The sequence below is a fragment of the Erinaceus europaeus genome, chromosome 7, assembly GCF_950295315.1.
Source record: "Erinaceus europaeus chromosome 7, mEriEur2.1, whole genome shotgun sequence".
Lineage (NCBI taxonomy): Eukaryota > Metazoa > Chordata > Mammalia > Eulipotyphla > Erinaceidae > Erinaceus > Erinaceus europaeus.
In genome coordinates, this window is record NC_080168.1 from 120549376 (window position 1) to 120572203 (window position 22828).

The following is a 22828-nucleotide window of genomic DNA, read 5'->3' on the forward strand; positions in this document are numbered from 1 at the left end:
TAAAAATAGCATTTGGAGCTGATAAGACAGTGCAACCGGATAGCATGCCTGCTTTGCCACATGTACAACCCAACTTCAAATCCCAACCCCCTCTGCTCTGGAGTAAGCTTCAGGGCTCTGGTTATCTTTCTCTATCTCCCTCTCTTTCTATTCGGAAAAAAAAAAATAGTTGAAGTAGTGAGGTCTCCCTGATAACAAGAAAATTGCATTTGAAAGGTTAATTACCAGGGGTCCAGGTGATGGTGCACCTAGTTGAGCTCACATTACAGTGCGCGAGAACCCAGGTTCAAGCCCCCTGGTCCCCACCTGCAGGGGGAAAGCTTCACAAGTGGTGAAGCAGGGCTGCAAGTGTCTCTCTGTCCCTCTCCTTCTCTATCGCCCCCTTCCCTCTCAATTTCTGGCTGGCTCTATCCAATAAACAAATAAAGATAATTAAAAAATTCTTTTTTAAAAAAAAAAGGCTAACTACTTATATTGCCCTTATACTTGTATAATGTTTGTAGCATACATTTGTCAAGTTTTTGTTTCATTCACTCATTCACCCTGCAGGTGTGACTCTCTCTCTTTCTCCATATATATATACATATATATACTAAATGAGATGGAAATAAGCTTTGAAATGGTGTCTTTTTTATATTGGTAAGCATTTCTTCTTCTGAAATTATTTTATTTTATTTTATTTTTCCTCCAGGGTTATTGCTGGGCTCGGTGCCTGCACCATGAATCCATCGCTCCTGGAGGCCATTTTTTTCCCCTTTTGTTGCCCTTGTTGTTGTAGCCTCCTTGTGGTTATTATTATTGCCATTGTTGATGTTGTTTGTTATTGGATAGGACAGAGAGAAATGGAGAGAGGAGGGGAAGACCTGCTTCACTGCCTGTGAAGCGACTCCCCTGCAGGTGGGGAGCAGGGGACTCGAACCGGGATCGTTACGCTGGTTCTTGCACTTTGCGCTTAACCCACTGCCCCACCGCCCGACCCCCCTTCTGAAATTATTAAAGCTTTAAAACCTCACCCACTCTTGGGGAACCACATTGTCAATTTACATGGGTTTTTTTCCCCTCTGTCAAGTCCTTATTTCCATTATGATTGTATAAATTTTGTTTTCATAAGAGGGACATGCTTTTCAATTTTATGTGTGGCTCTTCTCAGCAGATAAATTTTTTTAGTTGTCAATTAAAAGGCATTCTTTAGCAACTGTCCTGCAAAATAAGCCTATCTGCATTTCTTCCTATAAAACACCAAAGCGCTTTTCTTTTAGAATTCTTCTAAACTATAACCCTGAAAAGCCATTGAATTTGTTTACACTTGATATGTTATTATTCCCTGAGGGGCCCAGCTTAAAATTTAGGTAAAGAAAGATTTAAGTTTTCTTCTGTAAAGAAACTTGTAAAGCAGACAGACCAACAGTGTACTTTTTCTCCTCACTCTGTAGAATCTTAGTTCACAATTAAAGAATGATTTTTAATCGTCAAACTTAAATTTTATTAAATGTCTGTGGAAATGCGTTGAATGAATTCCAGACCTACATAAATACGCAAGCAGCTGGTTGTAATTTGCATTTTTATCAGTTTTGAAAGAGCACAATGTACTTCCCTGCATATTATTTTCAGAATTTGCATTTTATCATCTTTGGCTATCCAGTATATAGTATGAAGTACGTGAATATCTCATTCTTTGAATTTTCATTTTGATAGTAAATCAGATGATGTCTGGTACTTTTCTCTTTTGTCATTTTTCTCTTTTTTTTCTTTTCATCCTTCAGGTTTACTTGCTCCCATTTCTTCTTGGCTCTAATAATAAAACATACACAGAAATATTACTATGACTTTCCTTTCTGCATTCTTCAGGGCCCCTGCAGTTTGCGCTTCTTTTGCTAATTATTGGCCATATATCTAGAAGCAAAGCAAAAACCAAGCTTTCAATGGATGAATTTTCAAAATGTCATTCAAATGAACTCCTTCCTTCCGCTACCCACCCTCCCTCCAACCTTAATACTGCGGTCTGTATTTGCATGGAGGGGTGAAAAAGAATGGGGAAAAATAAAAACTGTACAAAAGGTTGTACGCAGCACCCAGGATGAACAGAATGGATGTGCCCATCAGCCGTCTGGAGGCTCCCGCCTGGGAGACACTCCAGTCACACCAACTACAGCCCTATCGAAAGGACACAGGACCACAAGGGGAGAAAGCTATCTCAGAGCACTCAGTGCTTTGCTTCTGCTGCCACAGGTACATCCTCCTCCTATTGCACTTTCCTCACAGCAAGCTGCAGCCCTTTCCCCAAAGGCTCCCTAGCCCATTTACAAGTCTGTGGCCTTGGCTCCCAGATATTCCTTAGGGGAATGAGCCAGTGACAGCTTGTGTTTTCTGCCTCCACTCTCAAGCAGTCCATTTGCCCACTGGGAAATGTTAAAATCCCTCCTCTGTGTCCCAGCAGGAAGTAGAGGGCAGGAAGCACAATCCTTCTCTTCAGATTCTGGTGGCGATATGGGTAAGAATTTTAAAGTCTGTAAATTTCCCAGGCTAGGTAACTAAGAAAATAAAATTTATTTTGCTAGAATGCCCCCCCCCTTTTTTCTCCAGGGTTATTGGTGGGGCTCATGCCTGCACTATGAATCCAATGCTCCTGGAGGCTATTTTTTCCCTTTTGTTGCCCTTCCTTGTTGTTTATCAGTGTTGTTGTTACTATTATTGTTGTCGTTGTTGTTGGATAGAACAGAGAGAGCTGGAGAGGAGAGGGGAAGACAGAGAGGGGGAGAGAAAGACAGACACCTGCAGGCCTGCTTCATTGCCTGTGAAGGGATTCCCCTGCAGGTGGGGAGCCAGGGTCTAGAACCAGGATCCTTACACTGGTCCTTGTGCTTCACGCCATGCCATGTGCGTTTAAACGGCTGTGCTACCACCCAGTCCCCTAGAATGTCACTTTTTTGTTATTTGTTTTGCCTTTATTTTTTTATGTCTTATAATAGACTTTCTAAAACAGTTTTATATTACAAATTTTAATTTTTATAACCTAAATATAATTGTTCTGAGGGTCCAAGACTAAACTTTGAAAAGGCAACTTTTAAAAATTTTTCTTGAGGGGCCGGGTGGTGGCACACCTGTTTAAGCGTACATGTTACAATACACAAGGATCCAGATTCAAGCCCCTGGTCCCCACTTGCAGGGGGGGATGCTTCACAAGTTGTGAAGCAGGGCTGCAGGTGTCTGTCTCTCTCCCTCTGTATCTCCTCCTCCCTTCCTGATATCTGGCTGTTTCTATCCAATAAAGATAATTTAAAAAAACATTTAAAGGAAATACATTATTCTTGAAATACCAAAAAAAAAAAAAATTAAAGGCTCATTGCTGCTTTTTTTCCACTTGATTGGGGCTTAATAATTTATAGTGCAGTTGTTGACACATAAGTAGAACTCCACTTCATTTCTTGACTCTAAATACCCAGTCTCTCTGATGTTGAAAACCTGTTTAATCCTTTGTACATAAACGTAGTCCAATTAAAAGTTTGTGTGCACATATGTTTCAACCACATTCACATTTGAATTTTTTTCTCCCTTCTCCACCTCTCTGTTGTTCACTCTAACTGTAAGTATATGAACCATGGAGGGGAGGTTGCTGGTGCATGGCAGAAAGAGCATGTGATCTTTTTTTTTTCCTTTAATCATCATTATTTATTTGTTGGATAGAGACAGCCAAAAATTGAGAGGGAAGGGGGAGATAGAGAGGATGAAAGACAGAGAGACACTTGCAGCCCTGATTCACCACTCACAAGTCTTTCTCCCCTGCAGGTGAGAACCTGGGGCTCGAACCTGGGTCCTTGAGCACTGCAACATGTGTTACAACCAGGGGCACCACCAGCCAGGCCCCAAGAGAATGTAATCTTAACCTTGAGTCTCAACAATCTGAGTCATATGCTGTTGGTTAGTGACCCAGGTAATCTAAGATTTCCTCAAACTTCAGTATGTGTCCTCATCAATTCAGAGAGGAATCTTATTGTGTATGTCTTGAGATGAGGTTTCTACATTTCTAACAAATTCCCAGGTGATGTCTTTGTTGGTTTCCCTCAGACTATCCTTCAAGGAACAGGATTTGATCAGTGGATGAGGCTAGGTTTCTTCGCCTTATGTAGTTGGACAGGGCACTACACAGCTCTGATTCTACTGATGGTGCTGGGTGGGGGTTGAACGTGGAGTCTCTCTCTATGCTAGTCCTGTGTGCTACCACTGCACCATCTCCTCGACCCAATGTTCTTGCTCTCTGCTGAAACAACTTGTTGAAACTGCGACTACTGACACCTCCCTTTCAACGAGACCCAACTGCAGAAACACCTTCTTGATTCTGTCTCTTCACTCTAGTCGAGATAGTCTGTACCAGATTGTTGGTTCTTGTTCCCAGAAATACACTTTCACTTGAAACGCACAGGGATATGTGATTCTGTAACCAGTCAACCTCAGATACTGAACGTCTCTGGTGACTGTTCCTAGGCCTCATGCGATGGACCTGGCATGGTCTTCTCTCTACCCATTCACTAGATGGCATTGTGACATTCTCTCTAGAGCTTCCACCCCACCCCCCTTAGCCCTGTGTCATATTAGGAAGTGAAAAGTAAATCCCCTTGATTATGTTCAGTTTCTTATAAATCTCCAAGGGGAAATCTATCCCTGATCTCTCTGTCCTTGGAACCTGGTATGACTGGTGGAGCTAGGAGAAAAGAAGGGGATTCATACCAGATAAACGTACTGGATAAATGGCTCCACACTCCTTTCCCCTAATGCTCCTCCTTACTCTCCAGATTGAAACAGCAATTTCAATTCCATCAGCTTATATCCCTTTCAGTCTCCTTTCCTGTGCTATATGCATACGTACGTGCGGTACATGCGGTACGTGCTTCCTGCTCTCAAGTGACATCATCTTGCCCCAAGTCCTTCTGTAATTTACGTTGAACTATCTGAAGGAAGTGAGTGGAAGAAGGATGCTGAGATACAAGAAGGGTCACTGGGACTGGGGAAGATGACCACGTCCCTCCATACTCCACATGCCATCCTGCCCACAAGGAAACCAGGGAATAACAAGATGTGGTCCAACATCTTCATTTGATCCAGGATTTTCATTGACTCACCACACACAGCCCCCCATCCCCATTAGCTGCAAACACATATGAAAATGCCCACAGAGGTAAGAGGAAATGTCATCAGTTTCCCTCAGACTTTCTTGCCATGCAACATGAGTTGGGAAGAGATGGGGAGACAACATTTACCCTTAAGAGTTAGAGAATCGGGAGTCGGGCTGTAGTGCAGCGGGTTAAGCGCAGGTGGCGCAAAGCACAAGGACCGGCATAAGGATCCCGGTTCGAACCCCGGCTCCCACCTGCAGGGGAGTCACTTCACAGGCAGTGAAGCAGGTCTGCAGGTGTCTATCTTTCTCTCCTCCTCTCTGTCTTCCCCTCCTCTCTCCATTTCTCTCTGTCCTATCCAACAACGACAACAACAATAATAACTACAACAATAAAACAACAAGGGCAACAAAAGGGAATAAATAAATACAATAAATATTAAAAAGAAAAGAGTTAGAGAATCACTGTCTTTAGAAGATCTCAGTTATCTGTCTCTCAAAAAGAACAATTTTTAGACTGGATGTGTTCTAGTTCATTCTGGGAAGATCTTATATGAGAGCTTATAGATTTCAGATCATTCTGAATGGTTATTGACTGGGTCATCTGAACTCTTTTTCTGAAAGGCTCACATTTCTTGGAAGTAACGGGAATCACTGTCTACCATATGTTTGTCCAAAGCTATTCAGTCAGCACCAGGACAAGCAATAAAAAGACACTGAACATTCTACACAAGAACCACCAAATATGGTCTATAAAAAAAAATAAATAAAAAGAAAGTTATCCCAAGTCTAGGTTAAAAATAATAATTAAAAAAAAAATAAGACAGACAAAACTGGGCATCTTTTTAGAGTCTAGTTTCAGATTTATTTGCCAGAGTAGAAAATGATTGGTTAAGATTAAAATTCAATCAATCAGAGCTTGGCAAATGTCCCACTAATCAGAACTACACTAACTGAAAGCTCATTTGCATCTAGCAAAACCGGGTGTGAACTAGCCCACCTTGTCCCGTGTATTAGTACTGTCCACCAGAGGTAACATAGAGATCAAGTGATTTCTGAGTCACAAACTCCAATTTTTTTGTTTCCTTTTGTAGACGTAAGGTCTATTACAAACTACTGTTTTAATGAGTCCTCCAGGATGTCCAAGCCATTGGCACTGGGAAAGACTATAGCCACTGGAATCTTTCAGCTAACACTTTTCCATGGTTTTCCATGGAAGGGCTTTCATGTATTATGTCAAAACATAGTTTCATAGTGGTTTTCTGAAAAGTTGTGAAGTGTTTTTTCATAGAAAAATATCCAAAAATACATCATGATTTTTCCACAACCCAATATATTAAATTTTTTTAGTTTAGCATTATACACCACAGAACTTCTTTGCTTGTAGTTAAGGAGAAAAATCTGTTGAAATATTTTTGGTGACATAAAAGCAAGCCAAGGAGAACATAATAAAGTAAAGTTATTGGTAGACAAGAATCTACTAAGCTCCAAATTTTATTAACTTTAAAGTTTTCTAGAATATGATCTTTGAGTTTAAAACTTGCATTCGCTTTTTGAATTGTACGATACATCAAGAGAACAATGAAATATTTACCTGTATATATCTTTTCAGTCTTTGAATATGTTTTTGAAAAGGGAATTCTTTTTCGCCACGCTGAACCGTTATATGATGTTGGCATATATTTGTCTGAGGAAGAAAAGGAAAATAAAATTAAATATTTTATAACTTTAAAGTAATATTCCAAGAGGGGCTGGGAAAAGAGCATCATGGTTATGCAAAAAGGCTTTCATGCCTGAAGCACCAAAGATCCCAGATTCAGTCCCCAATACCACCATAAGCCAGAGTTAAGCAGTGCTCTGGAAAAAAAAAAAAAAAAGGAAGAGTTATAAACATTTCAGAAGTGGAGCTAATGTAGTTTACCACTTCTAAGTTGAAACATCAGAGACAGAAGGGAGTTTGTTAATGCCATTTAAGATATTAAAGAATATGGCCTCCCAATTCTTTTTTTAAATATTTATTTATTTATTTAGCTGCCAGGGTTATTGGGGCTCATTGCCTGCATTACGAATCCACTGCTCCTGGAAGCCACCTTTTCCCTTTTGTTGCCCTTGTTTATTGTTGTTGTTATTTTATTGTTGTTGTTGGATAGGTCAGAGAGAAATTGAGAGAGGAGGGGGAAGAGAAAGACACCTGCAGACCTGCTTCACCGCCTGTGAAGCAACCCCCCCCCCGCATGTGGGGAGCCAGGGGCTTGAACCAGGATTATTATGCCAGTCCTTGCACTTTGCGCCACGTGCTGGTAACCCGCTATACGACTGCCTGCCCCCCCACCCTGGCCTCCCAATTCTTAATTGGCTCTCCAATTCCTTGAGTAAAGCTCTTTCCCTGGAGACTTAAGTAAGAAAAGTATAATACACAAAAGTAGAAAGTCTGGATGTGCTCTGTTTTACCATGATTTTACATTAAACTCTGTCGATATTTATAAAGTCTTAAGAAAGACACAAAGACAAGTATAGGCAGTACTATCCAGTTACTGTTCTTAAAACAATTCCCATGATGGTAACAGTTTCTATCCCAGAGCAAGCTCCATGTCCCAGGGGACCAAAGCATTCATATACTGATATGACCATCAATATCTACTTTCTTTTGACAGATCTGTATTTGAATTACTATCTAGTAATGTATTTGTGTTTTCAAGTGCCACTATACAGTAGTGCTTTCTCCAAGCATAAATCATAATCTCAGGATTTGTTTTTCCCTCTGTGTTGGCATTTGTACTCATGGTGCCAATGCAGCCTTAAGTATAACTGCAGTTGCCTTCACACACACATAAACAATGGCGCCAAGTTGTTCACAGTCAGCCACTAACAATAGATCATGACAACAATAATAAGCAAAAGCTTTGTTTTCAGTTAAGGATATGCTTAGATACACCCTTACATCATTCTGTTTTTTAAAAGGTAGAAGAAAGGGGGCCGGAAGGTAGCGCGCCGGGTTAAGTGCACATGGTGCAAGGCATAAGGACCGTAGTAAGACTGACGGTTTGAGCCCCCGCCCAACTCCGCATCTGAGGAAAGGGGGGGTCACTTTACAAGCAGTGAAGCAGGACTGCAGGTGTTTTTCTCTCCCCTCTTTCTACCTTCCCCTTCTCTCTCAGTTTCTCTCTGCCCTATCCAACGACAACAATAGCAGTAATAACAGCAACAACAATAATGGGGGGGGAGGGCCTTCAGGAGCAGCGGATTCATGGTGCAGGCACCGAGCTCCAGCGATAGCCCTGGAGGCAAAAAAAAAAAAAAAAAGTAGAAAAATCAATTTAAATAAAGCTAATGTCTATTTAAATTATAAAATGTCCTAAGAAAGACAATGTATGCCTGCGTTTCAAAAGGCACATAACATTCAGAACTCTACCAATTACAGTGTCAATACAAATAACAAGAACTGGGCAGTAGCACACCTGGTTAAGTACACTCATTATCAAAAAACAACTATAAGGAACTCAGTGTCCCTTCGTTGAGAAAACTTAAATCCCAACTTCAAAAGAGCAAAACTCATGTGAGACAGGAAGAAAGAAATGGATTCAGCCCTGCCTCCCCTGTGGCTTCATACATCCTGACATACTCTGTGACTTTGCCTATTACCTGATGAAATGACTTGGAAGCAATTTGTGGATGGTGGGAGAAGCTGAGAGGTTGTCAAAAATATTGCAGTTAACCCCCAAACTAACCCTTTCAGAAAGTAATCATGAGGGCCTCAAGAAAAGCCAAGGCACTAGTCTGAAAGTGATAATTGAACAATGCAGTTAGTGGAACAAGAAAATGTCAACCACTCGAAAACAATCCTCCAGAGGGAAATAAAGCTACCCAGGGGGAACTTCTCTGAGACAAAAACTCTAGGAAGGGTCAATGTTAAGTCATCTGCACCCGACATGAGTTTTCTTCCATGTCCTTTACATCATGCACCCTCCTGCACAGGGGAAGGAATCCTCTCACCAGTTTTCTAAGATGGGATGATGATGTTATCCTGGGGAAAGAAGGGGGTGGATAGCAAAGGAGAGAAACTGCTGTCTTCAGGTGATTCTAAACAGGAATGATAACTGCAGTGGTGAATAAAGCCTAGAGCTAAACAGTCTCACCTGGAGAGAGTTTAGGTTCCTTGTTAGTGTCCCCTTTATTGTAGGATCCATTTGTGGGTCTGCTGCGGGGAGGTGCGTTCAATGAGACAGCCCTGACAGCATCTCTCTGAACATGGATATAGGGTGCGTTCTCAGCATTCCTATTTTTATTATTGCGATAACTCATCTTATTTTTAGGATTCTGAGCTTGTACAGCTGTCAAGTAAAAGAAAAGGGGGTAAGGGAATAAAGACAGCAAGAGTTAAAACAATCTGACTGCAGAACATGGAACATAGCACTTGGAGTGCTGGCTAGCACAGTGTGAGATGATGAGAACTCAAAGAACCGAGTTACTAGCACTGCGTTAGCATCCACACCAACAGATCGAACAAGCATCATGCTTCTCTTTCTCTCTCTCTCTTTTCTCCTTTTTTTTCTTGTGAGAAAATGTCACTGAGATATTTAATCTCTTCTCTGATTAGAATTTTAAGAATATCAAATGTATAGTTGATTTACCTCTCCTCATTCCTGGGCCAGAAAAGTTCTTTGGTTCATCATAGATCCATTTTCTTTTTTTCACACCTTTAAAATGAGGTTTCCTCACTGGCTGGACATCATTCACTTAGAAAAGATACAAAGTTTTACAGTTTTTTTTTTAAAAAAATGCTTTCATCTGAAAATTACTGTTAAATGATAATTACATATCTGTGCATTCACATGTCAAGCAAAAGAAAAAAAAAAACACCACCATAGTACTTTGCTTTTTTAGAACAAAGAGTGATTTATTTTTAAGTACCAAAAAAGGTCTAACATAGAAATTGACAAGAAAACTTTCAGTAAGGAACATTTCTCAGAGAAAAATGTATTTCACCAGAGATGTGTAGACTCTTTATAACATCAGAGCACATTCCCATTATAATTATAAATATTATAGTGTTATTTTAACTATTGTCAGGTTATTATTTTGAGTGTAAACCCTTTTGTACTTTTTTTAAGCTAAACTATTATTTCTTAAGAAGTTGCATTCAAATAAAATTTTTTAGAGAACATTACTTTTCTAAAATCTTAAAAGTTTGGGAATATAGATAGCGTAACCAATAGGACTCAATAATCAGATTTAAATACTAAAATCATTAGCTAGTTCACTCTAGCATCTTTTTATATCAGAAATATATATATATATATACTCAATTTTCCAGGAATTTCCTATTGTACATTTTTTCAAAGAAGGTTAAAACTATTTAAGATCTATAGAGAGAAGCATTCTTTCCTATTTCTCGGTGCAGAAACGTTCACAACTACTGCACAGAGAAAATAAACATCAGTTGCACTGTGTGGATTATATTATCTAGCTTTGCCCTAGCTCTTTACCTCAGTTTAAGCCCATCCCCTCTTCAAATATCACGTTCGATCTTTTCTCTAGAAGCTCATACCCCTAGGATTTGGAAACTGTATTCCTGTATTCTTTGTTTTTTCCCCCTCCAGGGTTATTGCTGGGGCTCCGTGCCTGCACTACGAATCCACTGCTCCTGGAGGTTTTTTCCCTTTTATTGCCCTTGTTGTTTATCATTGTTGGTATCGTTGTTGTTATTGCTATCGTTGTTACTGGATAGGACAGAGAAATCGAGAGAGAAGGGGAAGACAGAGAGGGAGAGAGAAAGATAGACACCTGCAGAGTGCTGTGAAGCGACTCTCCACTGCAGGTGTGTGTGTGTGTGTGGGGAGGGGTTGCGCTCGAACCCGGATTCTTAACGCTGCACTTTGCACTATGTGCGCTTAACCCGCTGTGCTACCACCCGGCCCCCGGAAATTGTATACTTGACAAGCGCCACTAACTGGGCTTCTTGTGGACAAGCCGTCACAGTTCCCTTAATTGCCTAGCTGAAACCCTACAGTATTATATGGCTTCAATAAACAAAATAAGGGAAAGAAGGAAAAGGAAAGAGGATGAAAAGGAAGATTCAAGAGTCTTAATTGCATCGAAAGCAGCAGCTCAGTAGACTGAATTGCAAGGAGAAGCTAAATCAAGAAAAATAATCCAGGGCCCAAGTGGTGATGCAACTGGTTGAGCACACATATTACAGTACACAAGGACTTGGGTTCAAGACCCCCAGCCCCACCTGCAGGGGGAAGCCTCATGAGTGCTGAAGCAGTGCTGCAGGTGTCTCTCTCCCCTTTCCCTCTTCTGTTTGTATCCAATAAGTAAATAATAAATAAAAAATAAATAAATCACTTAAAAAAACTGACAGGAGTGGTGAATTCATCATGTAGGTACTAAACCCCAGAAATAACTCTGTTAAAATAAATTCTGTTTAAACAAAAGGAAAACTAATCCAAAGATGATTCTTAAAAACTTGTGACAATTTCCCACTTATGGATTTAATTTTAAATGCTGTACTATTAATCTTCCAAGAAGGTAATATGTTATTAATTTTAATGCTGCTATAAAACCAGTGGGGGAAATACAGACGTCACTAAAACTTAGATCACAATGCAGGGTCAAGAATTTGTAGAAGGAGTCAGGTGGTAGCGCAGCGGGCTAAGCGCATGTGGCGCAAAGCGCAAGGACCGGCATAAGGAGACTGGTTTGCGAGCCCCCGACCCCCCACCTGCAGGGGAGTCACTTCACAAGCGGTGAAGCAGGTCTGCAGGTGTCTTTCTCTCCCCATCCCTGTCTTCCCCTCCTCTCTCCATTTCTCTCTGTCCTATCCAACAACGACATCAACAACAATAACTACAACAATAAAACAAGGACAGCAAAAGGAATAAACAAATATTTTTTAAAATGTATATAAAAAAAGAATTTGTAGAATAGCATGACTTTAATTCCTAATACTGAATCATTTTCAAACCAGTCCTTTTTTATTTCTTTTGCAAATAAACAAAGCCACAATAAGACAAATATATCTAAAGGCCAAAAAGTAATAGAAGAGGGTTCCTCTCTGCATTTCATACTGACATTCTCAGTAGCATTTAATATAAGTGTTGTACTAGCCCAGTAGCTAGGAACCCTTTGGATGAGGACTGTCCATGTTTTCTTTTAAAGCAAATTCAGAAAATAAAATATCAGCATTAGTAAGAAGCATCATCTCATGTGGCATTTCACTGTACTAACATTATATAATGGACATCCTACCTCCTCTGAATCGATATGTATGTTGATTTGTAGTTTTTGTTTGGTGTTTCAATTGTACGAAGGTTCCAAAAATATGTTTTTTTTAATTATTGATTTAATAATCATCGACAAGTCTGTTGGACAGGAGAGGTACAATTCCACACAACTCCCACCACCAGAGTGCCATATTCCCTCCCCTCCACTGGAAGCTTCCCTATTCTTTATCCCTCTGGGAAGATGGACCCAGGATCATTATAGGGAGCAGAAGGTGGAAGGTCTGGCTTCCATAATTGCTTCTCTGCTGGAAATGGGTGTTGGCAGGTTGATTCATACTCCCAGCCTGTATCCAGAAATATTTTAAATGTAATAATTTTCACTTGTTCTGTGTTTTCAAGCATGACTAATACCATCTTCCACAAATGCGGGTAGTATCAAAATCTATGTTTTCTCAAATGATAATGAGCAATAGTACAATGGAAGGGCTAACTTTACATTTTCTTTACTTTTAATTGAAATAGTCATACAAGGATGGTGGCTCCTGCGCTTCATGTAGTTAAGGATTTTCTACATAGGAAGGATACTTTGCAACTGCAGAGACAGCACAGTGGTTATATAACAGACTTTCATGCCTAAGACTCTGAAGTCCACGGTTCAATCCCCAGCACCACCATAAGCCAGAGCTGAGCAGTGTTCTGGTCTCTCTTTCTCTCCCTCCTCTCTCTCTCTCTCTCTCTCTCTCTCTCTCATTAATAAATAAGATTTATTTTTAAATTATTATTTTGGCTTCAAGTGCTTTTTCCCAATCTTGAGAACATGTATTGAAAAGTGGTAAAAATAGTAGATGAAATTGGCTAGTGTCTAGATGGAATCTATGTGTGACTAATTACAGTACAGCATTTAGTCTCTGACTAAGATGTCCAGCATAGATGCTAGTTAGAAGATTCTAAGGTGATTATAAACTATAAAGAATAGATTTTATTTTCATAATCTTAATTGTTCATATAATAGAAATCATAATTAATAATAGAAATCATAATTAATAATAGAAATCATAATTAATAATAGAAATCATAATTAATAATAGAAATCATAATTAAATGGAGAAAACCGAGTCATCAAAGGCTAATAGTATTTGTGGTATTTACAAAGTTTTCTAAGAAAATGCAACAGCATTGTGTAGGTAAAGTTGGAAAGAGAATCTGACAAGGATTTGCAGAGAAAACCTACTGGTTTTCTTTAGAGCTAGCAAGACTCTTGGAAATTATGTTGTCCAATAAGCTAATTTTTCAGTAAAGGAAATAAAAGCTGGAAAAAATAAGTTGCCTGCCTCCACAATCGGGAACAGAGCCAAAACTGAAGGCTTTAGGAAAAAACTGAAGCCTTTAAGGTTCTTGACTCTTACTTTGTGTTTATTTCTATTTATTACCTGGTTTCTTGTCTTGGCTTCTACAGCTGACCTTTATGTTTACCTTATCAGTCCAATTGTAAGTGGGTCAAGATTATAGAATGGCTCATTACCTTTCGTATTTGCACATTTCAATGTGGTGGTCTCCTTCTCTTCAACTAAAGCTTCCTTTTCCTCTACTTCAAGAAATACAATCCTCTGTGGAACAGAGCAGTCACCTCCTATGGTAATAACTTACTGTCAGTGATAGGGATATCAGCAAGTTGTACAAAGCTAACTTTGAATCCAGGAATAACTTTTACAATATCTTTTTGTTTACTTCTGCTTAAACAGAAATACAAAAGAATTTCTACCATGATATATACATATATAACAGTAGAAATTATTAACTTTATATGTTGGTAGAAAGGTATTATCTTTATATATGAATACATGTATATATATATATATAAACATATATATATATATATATATATATATGAATAATGGTATGTCTGTTCAAATACAGATAGTTCCCAGAAAATTCTCAACTAAAATAATCTTTAACATAACAATATTTGCCTTCAGTCTAAACCATCATCACTTAAAGGGGCACAAGATAAATATAATTTATTTTCCATGTAGTATATGCCAATATATTAATGCGGTCTAATGTCCCTTTAAGATCTATTTTACAAGTATCCAGTTTCTTTCAATGTTACTTCTATAGTTAATTTCTTGATCCTTCATGATATAACTCATCCTTTCTAAACTTAGAACTTTTGTTTCAAGTGAATTTCTTTTATAATGATAACCAACTGTGAGCTACCTGTATAAAAAATAAGTGGAATTAGCACAAATGGCAGACATAGGTAATGAATTCATATGTCACTCATCTAAGAACATTAAATGATATATAATAGCTAATTATCTTCTTATACGACTCTAAGCAACTATGACATATATTACTGAATGATAGTGAAATCTTGTACCCAGCACCAAAAAAAAGTCACTTTTTTTCCTCACAATCATTTCAGGTTTTTTCCAACATTAAGGACCTCTACCATTAATATTTTAAATATAATTACAGATTTTGTTTGTCATTGTTTGGAGTTTGCCTTGTTAGATATGGCTCATTATTCCATCCTACTAACTTACACACATCTACAAATTTGACAAACTTGTTGCCACAAAGTAACAATCAGTTTAAACAATATATGCTACAAATATTTATGGAGTACACATCGTGTGTGAGAGATTCTATTAAGTTTATTTAATGTAAACGATTCTATATAGTTCCTGTCTTTAAGGAGATTACATAAAGCTAATGATAAAAACATCAAAAAGATTTTAATTCCTCCCATAAAAGAGTATCATAGGGAGTAGCACAGCGGGTTAAGCGCAGGTGGCGCAAAGCACAATGACCGGCATAAGGATCCCGGTTCGAACCCCAGCTCCCCACCTGCAGGAGCGTCGCTTCACAGGCGGTGAAGCAGGTCTGCAGGTGTCTATCTTTCTCTCCCCCTCTCTGTCTTCCCCTCCTCTCTCCATTTTTCTCTGTCCTATCCAACAATGACAACAACAATAATAACTACAACAATAAAACAAGGGCAACAAAAGGGAATAAATAAAAAAATAAATATTAAAAAAAAGAGTATCATATATCAGCTTCCTTGCCAATCTCAATTTTGAATTACTGAAAACAAGTTAGTGAAGGACATTGGCAAGCTAGGGAGACAGCCTAATCATTCCGCAAAGAAAAACTGTCATGCCTGAGGCTCCCAGGCCACAGGTTCAATTCCCCAGCACCACCATATGCCAGAGCCAAGCAGTGCTCTGGCCTCTTTTACATTGTCTCTCTCTTACTGAAATAGAATAAGTAAAATATTAAAATAATAATAAGATTGGCAAAGAGCTCAGTGATATTATAAACCCTAAGAAAAATGAGAATGGGCAAAGTAAAATTAACATTCAACCTGTGAGAGATGGTTAGGTCTTCTCTTCAAAAGAACATGAATAGAACAACTGTTTACAGACATGATGGGCCTAGACCTCGAATAGATCCCTCTCTCCATTGTTATAGGTCATTCCTAGCAGGGACAACACAATAGACCCTTTTGTGGGCCTCCATAGGACCTTGCCCTCAAATTGGATCAACGATAGAAGAGAATGTTCCATCCTCCGAAGGGAGGATAGACAATATACTCTATGCTACACCTGAGGAAGATGGGTCCTGATATTGGGGCAGTTTGGAACGTTCCTACTTATGACCACAGAATGTGAGCTTAGATCTACAGGGATGCAGAGGTCACATAGGCTCCTAAGCTGAATATGGGCCCCAGATCACATCAAATGGATGGGATTTACAGTCAACAATATTTATACACCTTTCCCATATTTGGGAGCTACTCTCTTTCCTGACCCAGCTTTCTGGTCCTTCTGCCAGCCATGACATCACATCCCCAGACAATAATTAGGATCCACCTGCATATCAGATTTCAGGCTCAGGCAAAAAACAAACAAACAAACAAACAAACAAAAAAACACTAGTATAGCCACAGGCCCTTTGGAATATAACTAAAATATGCCTACTATCTACAAAATAGAGGGCCCCCCCAACTCTTCATCTGAACTATTTCCAGCCCTTAGGTCCATGATTGTTCAACAATTTGTTTGGCATTGTATGTTAACTCTCTTTTCAGCCACCAGGTTCCAGATGCTAGCATGATGCTGACCAGACTTCCCTGGACAGACAACCCCACCAATGTGTTCTGGAGCTCTGCTTCCCCAGAGCCCTTCCCCACTAGGGAAATTGAGAGATACAGGCTGGGAGTATGGATCGACCTGTCAATGCCCATGTTCAGCGGGGAAGCAATTACAGAAGCCAGACCTTCCTGTACCCCTCTTATCCTATGGTTTAGTCAATGTTTCCTTTTTATAAATAAAACATTAAAAAAAATAACAACTGTTTAGTACAAAAATTCTGTTTATAAATTGTTATCTGTGACCCCTGTGGCCAGGAGTGCTGGATTCTCTAGGTCAGCTCCTTACAGTGCTTGCTAATCCTCCAGCAGAGACCCTCAGACTCTCTTTCTCCTTCCCTCATTTAGGCAACGGGGAGACTGTGAGCTCTGATGCCCAGCCCAGGGGTGGAGGAGACAGTTCTGCTTCAGGTATAAAAGATGGGAGAAGGATGAAGGGGGCGCTGCTGCCTGACGGCCACTGTTGGCTGCACGCCCTTTTGCAAAAGAATAAACGCCTTGCTTCAACTCCTTATTTTTTGCCTTGATAATTAATTTTAATTGCACGTCATTTATAACAAACCTGACATTTCCCCTGAATTAAGCTCCGTATTCATTTCTAGTTTTTTTTCCTAAAAAACCTTTTGGATTACTCCTGCAGGAAACTAGAAATGACAAAGAGAGAGAGAGAGGAAAGAAAAGAGAAGAATACTAGGCTAAAAAGAAAGAAAAAAATCTATATTCAGACTGTATAAACTTGAGGATAAAATCTGATGAGGTGACAAAGATATGTTGAAACACAGAAAAATTCCTTTCAAATCACTTGTCTGGCTCTCATGTTTTTCATGTACAAAGTCGGATCCATGGGAAAAAATAAATAGACACTTGGGAGACTTGTAAACAGATCACTGATTCTGGCAATTGCATCACCTTTGAAGCCAGACAAGTGACTTGAAAAGAAATTTTCTGTATGTTTCAACACATCTTTGTCTTAAGTTTGGTTCAAACCTTCCTCCAAACAAGAAAGAGAAATTTGGAGAGGCACTTCTGATTCTCAACCAATTACCCAGAAAAGAAGTGATTTGTAGAACTATATCCTAGAAATATGGACTACATACCTTCAATGATAAAACAAAATTTATATGATAACCAATAATAAAACTTAAATTAAATCCTTGATATAATCAAGATGGTCTATTGCTAATCAACTTGTTCAAAAAAATAGTTTCTCTGAAGAAAAAGCAGCATTAGAGTTAGGAAGAAAATTATGAAATATAATTGAACATTACAGAATGCAAGGACCTGGATTCAAGCCCCTGGCCCCCACCTGCAAGCGAAAAGCTTCACAAGAGGTGAAGCAGTGCTGCAGGTGTCGCTTTGTCTCTTTCCAACTCTTATCTCCCTCTCCCCTCTCAATTTCTCTCTGACCCTATCAAATAATAAACAAACAAAAAACACGTTTAAAAAAGAAGTGTTAAAGGGGTTGTATTGTTATATGGAAAACTGGAAAATGTTATGCATGTACAAATTATTGTATTTACTGTGGAATGTAAAACATTAATTCCCCAATAAAGAAATTTTAAAAAAAAGAAGTGTTAAAAAATAAATAGAATTGAATAAAAATCAGATAAAGATGAAGGACTTTTTTTTAAAAAGTTGTCATATAGGAAGTTTTTAAAAGAGAAGGCAGATAGGATGAGTGTAAAATGGAGAACAAAAGATCAAATAGAAATTAATAATTGAACCATGGATTTTAGAGCAGATAGAAAGAGATGTAGTAAATAAGAGAGCAGACTGAAAGAAACCATGCAGGTTTATCCAAAGAGTAATCAGGCTGAAAAACAAAGAAAAGAGGGAGTTGGGTGTAGTATGTGGGTTATGTGCAGGTGGTGCAATGCGCAAGAACGGGCATAAGGATCCAGGTTCAAGCCCCCGACTCCCCGCCTGCAGGGGAGTGATTCACAGGCGGTGAAGCAGGTCTGCAGGTGAAGCAGGTATGCAGGTGTCTGTCTTTCTCTCCCCCTCTCTGTCTCCCCCTCCTCTCTCCATTTCTCTCTGTCCTATCCAACAATGATGACAACAATAATAACTAAACAATAAGACAACAAGGGCAACAAAAGGGAATAAATAAATATTTAAATAAAAAAAACACAGAAAATAAACCATAGTATACGGCTGTACTATGTAGCAAAAAGGTATACCACATTTACTACAAAATTCTCAGAAGATAAAAGAAAATGAATTGGACATAAGCAATATTTGAAACATAATGGTTGGTTTAAGAAAATAAACCAGGAAACCACACAGCTGAGATCTAAAAATCTCAAAGGAAAAAAACAACACTTAAGTCTTTGATTGTCAGAGAAATGCAAATAAAGACAACAGTGAGATACCACTTCACTCCTGTGAGAATGTCATACATCAGAAAAGGTAGCAGCTACAAAAGCTGGAGAGGTTGTGGGATCAAAGGAACCCTCCTGCACTGCTGGTGGGAATGTCAATTGGTCCAACCTCTGTGGAGAACAGTCTGGAGAACTCTCAGAAGGCTAGAAATGGACCTACCCTATGACCCTGCAATTCCCCTCCTGGGGATATATCCTAAGGAACCCAACACACCCATCCAAAAAGATCTGTGTTCTTGGCAGCACAATTTGTAATAGCCAAAACCTGGAAGCAATGCAGGTGTCCAACAACAGATGAGCAGCTGAGCAAGTTGTGGTGTATATACACAATGGAATACTACTCAGCTGTAAAAAAATGGTGACTGTTTTCAACCCATCTTGGATGGAGCTTGAAGAAATCATGTTAAGTGAAATAAGTCAGAAACAGAAGGATGAATATGTGATGATCTCACTCTCAGGCAGAAGTTGAAAAACAAGATCAGAAGAGAAAACACAAGTAGAACCTGAAGTGGAGTTGGTGTATTGCACCAAAGTAAAAGACTCTGGGGTGGGTGGCAGGAAGAGTACAGGTCCAAAAAGGATGACAGAGGACCTAGTGAGGGTTGTATTGTTATATGGAAAACTGAGAAATGTTATGCATGTACAAATTATTGTGTTTACTGTAGAATGTAAAAAATTAATTCCCCAATAAAGAAATAAAAAAATAAGGTCAGTACTTATGATAGATGGATCCTAATCAAAAGACAAAACTGTCAGATTGAGTTGTAAAAATAAGGACAAATAATATATCACTTAAGGAACTTTGAATATAAGAAAAGTTTATGAGGTCAGGTGATGGTGTGCACCCGGTTAAGTGCACACATTACAGTGCACAAGGACCCAGCTTCAAGCCCCTGGTCCCCACCTGCAGGGGGAAAGCTTCAAGAGCAGTGAAGCAGGTCTGCAGGTGTCTCTCTGTGTCTCTCCCTATTTCTCCCTCTGCTGTCAGTTTTAGTCTCTACCCAGTAACAAAGTAATGAAAAAAAAAGTTTAAAATCAAAAACCTAGGATAGGATACACAATAAACATATTAACTAAAAGCTGAGCATAAAGTTAGCCAACCCAAGGAAATTATGGAATATGAATTTTAGAAAATATATTTTTTACAAAACTTTTTTTAAGAAAAAAAAACTTTACAAAACTGTTTATAACAGCCCTAAACTAGAAAGTCTGTTGAATACCTAAATCCTAATACTTGAATTACTTTTTAAAAAAATTTTTTTATTGGAGCAATAATGTTTTATAGTTGACAGTGAATACAATAATTTGTCCATGCATAACATCTCTCAGTTCTCACATCACAATACAACCCCCATTAGGTCCTCTGTCATCCTTTTCCAGGACCTGTATTCTCTCAAATCGCTTTTGAAGTTATTCACAGACATAGAGGGTGGTGAAAATTTTCGAATTGCCTAGTTAAGATCCAGCAAGATTACATGCTGCTTCCTTGTTCAAAGTTTCACATAAAGATGAGGATAGGAAGGAGGCAGTAGGAAACAGCACAGTTTAGTGCAAGAAGCTATGGCTCTAGGGACCACTTAGACAGATTTTGAATGTCGATTGTGGAATGTTATTGGGCAACCTTAGGCAAGTCACTTATCACTTCTGAAACTTGTTTCTCTTCTGTAGAAAAACAAACTAAAAGGTCCAGCCAGAAAGAGATGTTTGTAATAGTTAAAATTTTAATCTGAGAGTATATATATAATGCAAATGATAGCAGATGTTATGTGCTTATGTCAGAGAGCAACTGTTATACTCAACTCTGTATGGAACTAGACACTTTACATTTGCATCTTTTATGTAAGCTAAAACTCAGTAACAGATTAAAATGGCATTAAGACTAAAAACAATGGACTACTACTCAGCTATTAAAAATGGGGATTTCACAGTTTTCAGCCAATCTTGGATGGAACTTGAAGGAATCATGTTAAGTGAGATAAGTCAGAGACAGAAAGATGAATATGGGATGATCTCATTCATAAGCAGAAGTTGAAAAACAAGATCAGAAGAGAAAACACTAAGTAGAACTTGGACTGGAGTTGGTGTATTGCACCAAAGTAAAAGACTCTGGGGTGGGTGTTGGGGAGGGTTCAGGTCCTGGAACAGGATGGCAGAGGACCTAGTGGGAGTTGTATTGTTATGTGGAAAACTGGGAAATATTATGCATGTACAAACTACTGTATTTACTGTCGATTGTAAAAGATTAATCCCCTAAAGAAATTTTAAGAAAGACTGAAAGACAGTATCTCAAGCATTATATTTAAAATAAAATAATGGTGCATTTACTATCACTTTAATGATTGGGCATCTTTCTTTCAAAGAGGATTGACCTGTGGAAGGATCAAAATATTAATCTACAGCTTCATTTACATTTTTCCACAAATATCTGCTATTTATTGACATAGGAAGATTATCATGCTTGGAAAATCAGCAAGTCTGACTCTGCAAGCTAAAAACTCAGCAAATGATGATTTTTTTTTTTTTTTTACAAGAGCATTGATCAGCTCTGGCTTATGTTGGTGCTGGGGGGATTGAAGCTGGGACTTCATAGTATCAGGCGTAACAGTCTGTTTGCATAACTGTTATGCTATCTACCCCTGCCCATGATGGAAATGTTTAATAATCACTTGGTCTGGATGTTTAATGCAGCTTATTTCTCTAACAATGTCGTTGGACTGAATAATGAAAGCATATTAGCATCCTCACATTTCCAAAAGTAGAAAAATAGCACTGTTAGAAGAAAAAGGCCATTCTGTCCATGAAAGCAATAGTTTGTCAGAGGTGGAAAATAATCTTATATGGGCTGGGGAGACATCATAATGGTTCTGCAAAAGACTTTGATGCCTACGGTTTTGAGCTCCCAGGTTCAATCCCCAACACCATCATAAACCAGAGCTGAGCAGGGCTCTGGTCTCTCTCTGTATCTCTTTCATTAAAAACAAATAAAAGAAAAATATTTAAAAGAAGGGCGGGGGAGACAGCATAATGGTTATGCACACAGACTCTCATGCCTGAGGTTCCTAAGTCCCAGGTTCAATCCCCCACACCACCACAAGCCTGAGCTGAGCAGTGCTCTGGTGTTTCTCTCTCTCTGTGCATCTCTCTCAAAAATAAAATTAATTTTAAAAAAGAAACTCTTTAAAAAAATTTAAAAGAAAATAATCTTTTATTAATAAAATAGACAACACGGTTTAATAATACTTCACTGAAATGTACAATTAGAACTGGTGATGTCAATTGGACTCCTGATATGTTGACGACGAGATTATGTAGATGGTGTAAATTCCAGTGGGAGAAACCACCAGTATTTTTTCACTTATAGCTGAAGCTTAGTGCTTCAAGGCAACCAAACAATGACAGTTAGTCAAAACCTTCTGCAATTATAAAAAAGTAAAATCACCTTTAGGTTCATGATTAATAAACAATTTATATGTCTTCATATGTTAACTCTTTTTCAGCCACCAGGTTCCAGATGCTACCATGATGCCTAACCCACCAATGTGTCCTGGAGCCACGCTTCCCCAGAGCCCTGCCTCACTAGGGAAAGAGAGAGACAGTCTGGGAGTTTGAACTTCCAATGCCCATGTTCAGCAGGGAAGCAATTACAGAAGCCAGACCTTCCACCTTCTGCATCCCATAATAACCCTGGCTCCATACTACCACAGGGTTAAAGAATAGGAAAGCTATCAGGGGAGGGGATGGGATACAGAGCTCTGGTGGTGAGAATTGTACCCCTCTTATCCTATGGTCTTGTCAGTGTTTCCATTTTATAAATAAACAAATTTTTAAAAAAGTAAAATCACATCACACTCACATACAAAAAGGATAGAATAGAATGGATGAAAAACAGAGGGCAGAAATCATTACCAATCTGCTCAGACACATGTCTACAAGTTGGTACCTTCTCTCAATCTCAATCTCC

General features: G+C 38.8%; 2 protein-coding genes across 2 annotated transcripts in view; both read right to left on the reverse strand.

Annotated features, from left to right (window-relative positions):
* Positions 1 to 1459: 1459 nt before the first annotated feature.
* Positions 1460 to 17082, reverse strand: LOC103107413 (uncharacterized protein C12orf50 homolog). Its single transcript, XM_060193537.1, has 6 exons — positions 17049 to 17082; positions 13859 to 13966; positions 9742 to 9846; positions 9247 to 9441; positions 6705 to 6797; positions 1460 to 1791 (listed from the first exon to the last, which is right to left on the reverse strand). Exons 1-6 carry the CDS (start codon positions 17080 to 17082, stop codon positions 1766 to 1768), a joined length of 561 nt encoding a protein of 186 aa, XP_060049520.1. The 3' UTR covers positions 1460 to 1765.
* Positions 17083 to 17665: 583 nt separating this feature from the next.
* The window catches only part of LOC132539356 (centrosomal protein of 290 kDa-like), a 39844-nt gene continuing 34681 nt past the window's right edge, over positions 17666 to 22828 (reverse strand). The window contains exon 22 of the mRNA XM_060193538.1: positions 17666 to 17695. Coding sequence (XP_060049521.1) covers positions 17666 to 17695 — 30 coding nt within the window. The remainder of the gene's footprint in view (positions 17696 to 22828) is intronic.

Coding starts and splice junctions, on each gene's coding strand:
- LOC103107413 (XM_060193537.1), bottom strand. CDS start 17,082: ATGAATACGGAGCTTAATTCAGGGGAAATGTCAG. Junction 9,442..9,741: donor TGGCCCAGGAATGAGGAGAG/GTAAATCAACTA, acceptor TTTACTTGACAG/CTGTACAAGCTCAGAATCCT. Junction 6,798..9,246: donor GGAACCTAAACTCTCTCCAG/GTGAGACTGTTT, acceptor TTTCTTCCTCAG/ACAAATATATGCCAACATCA.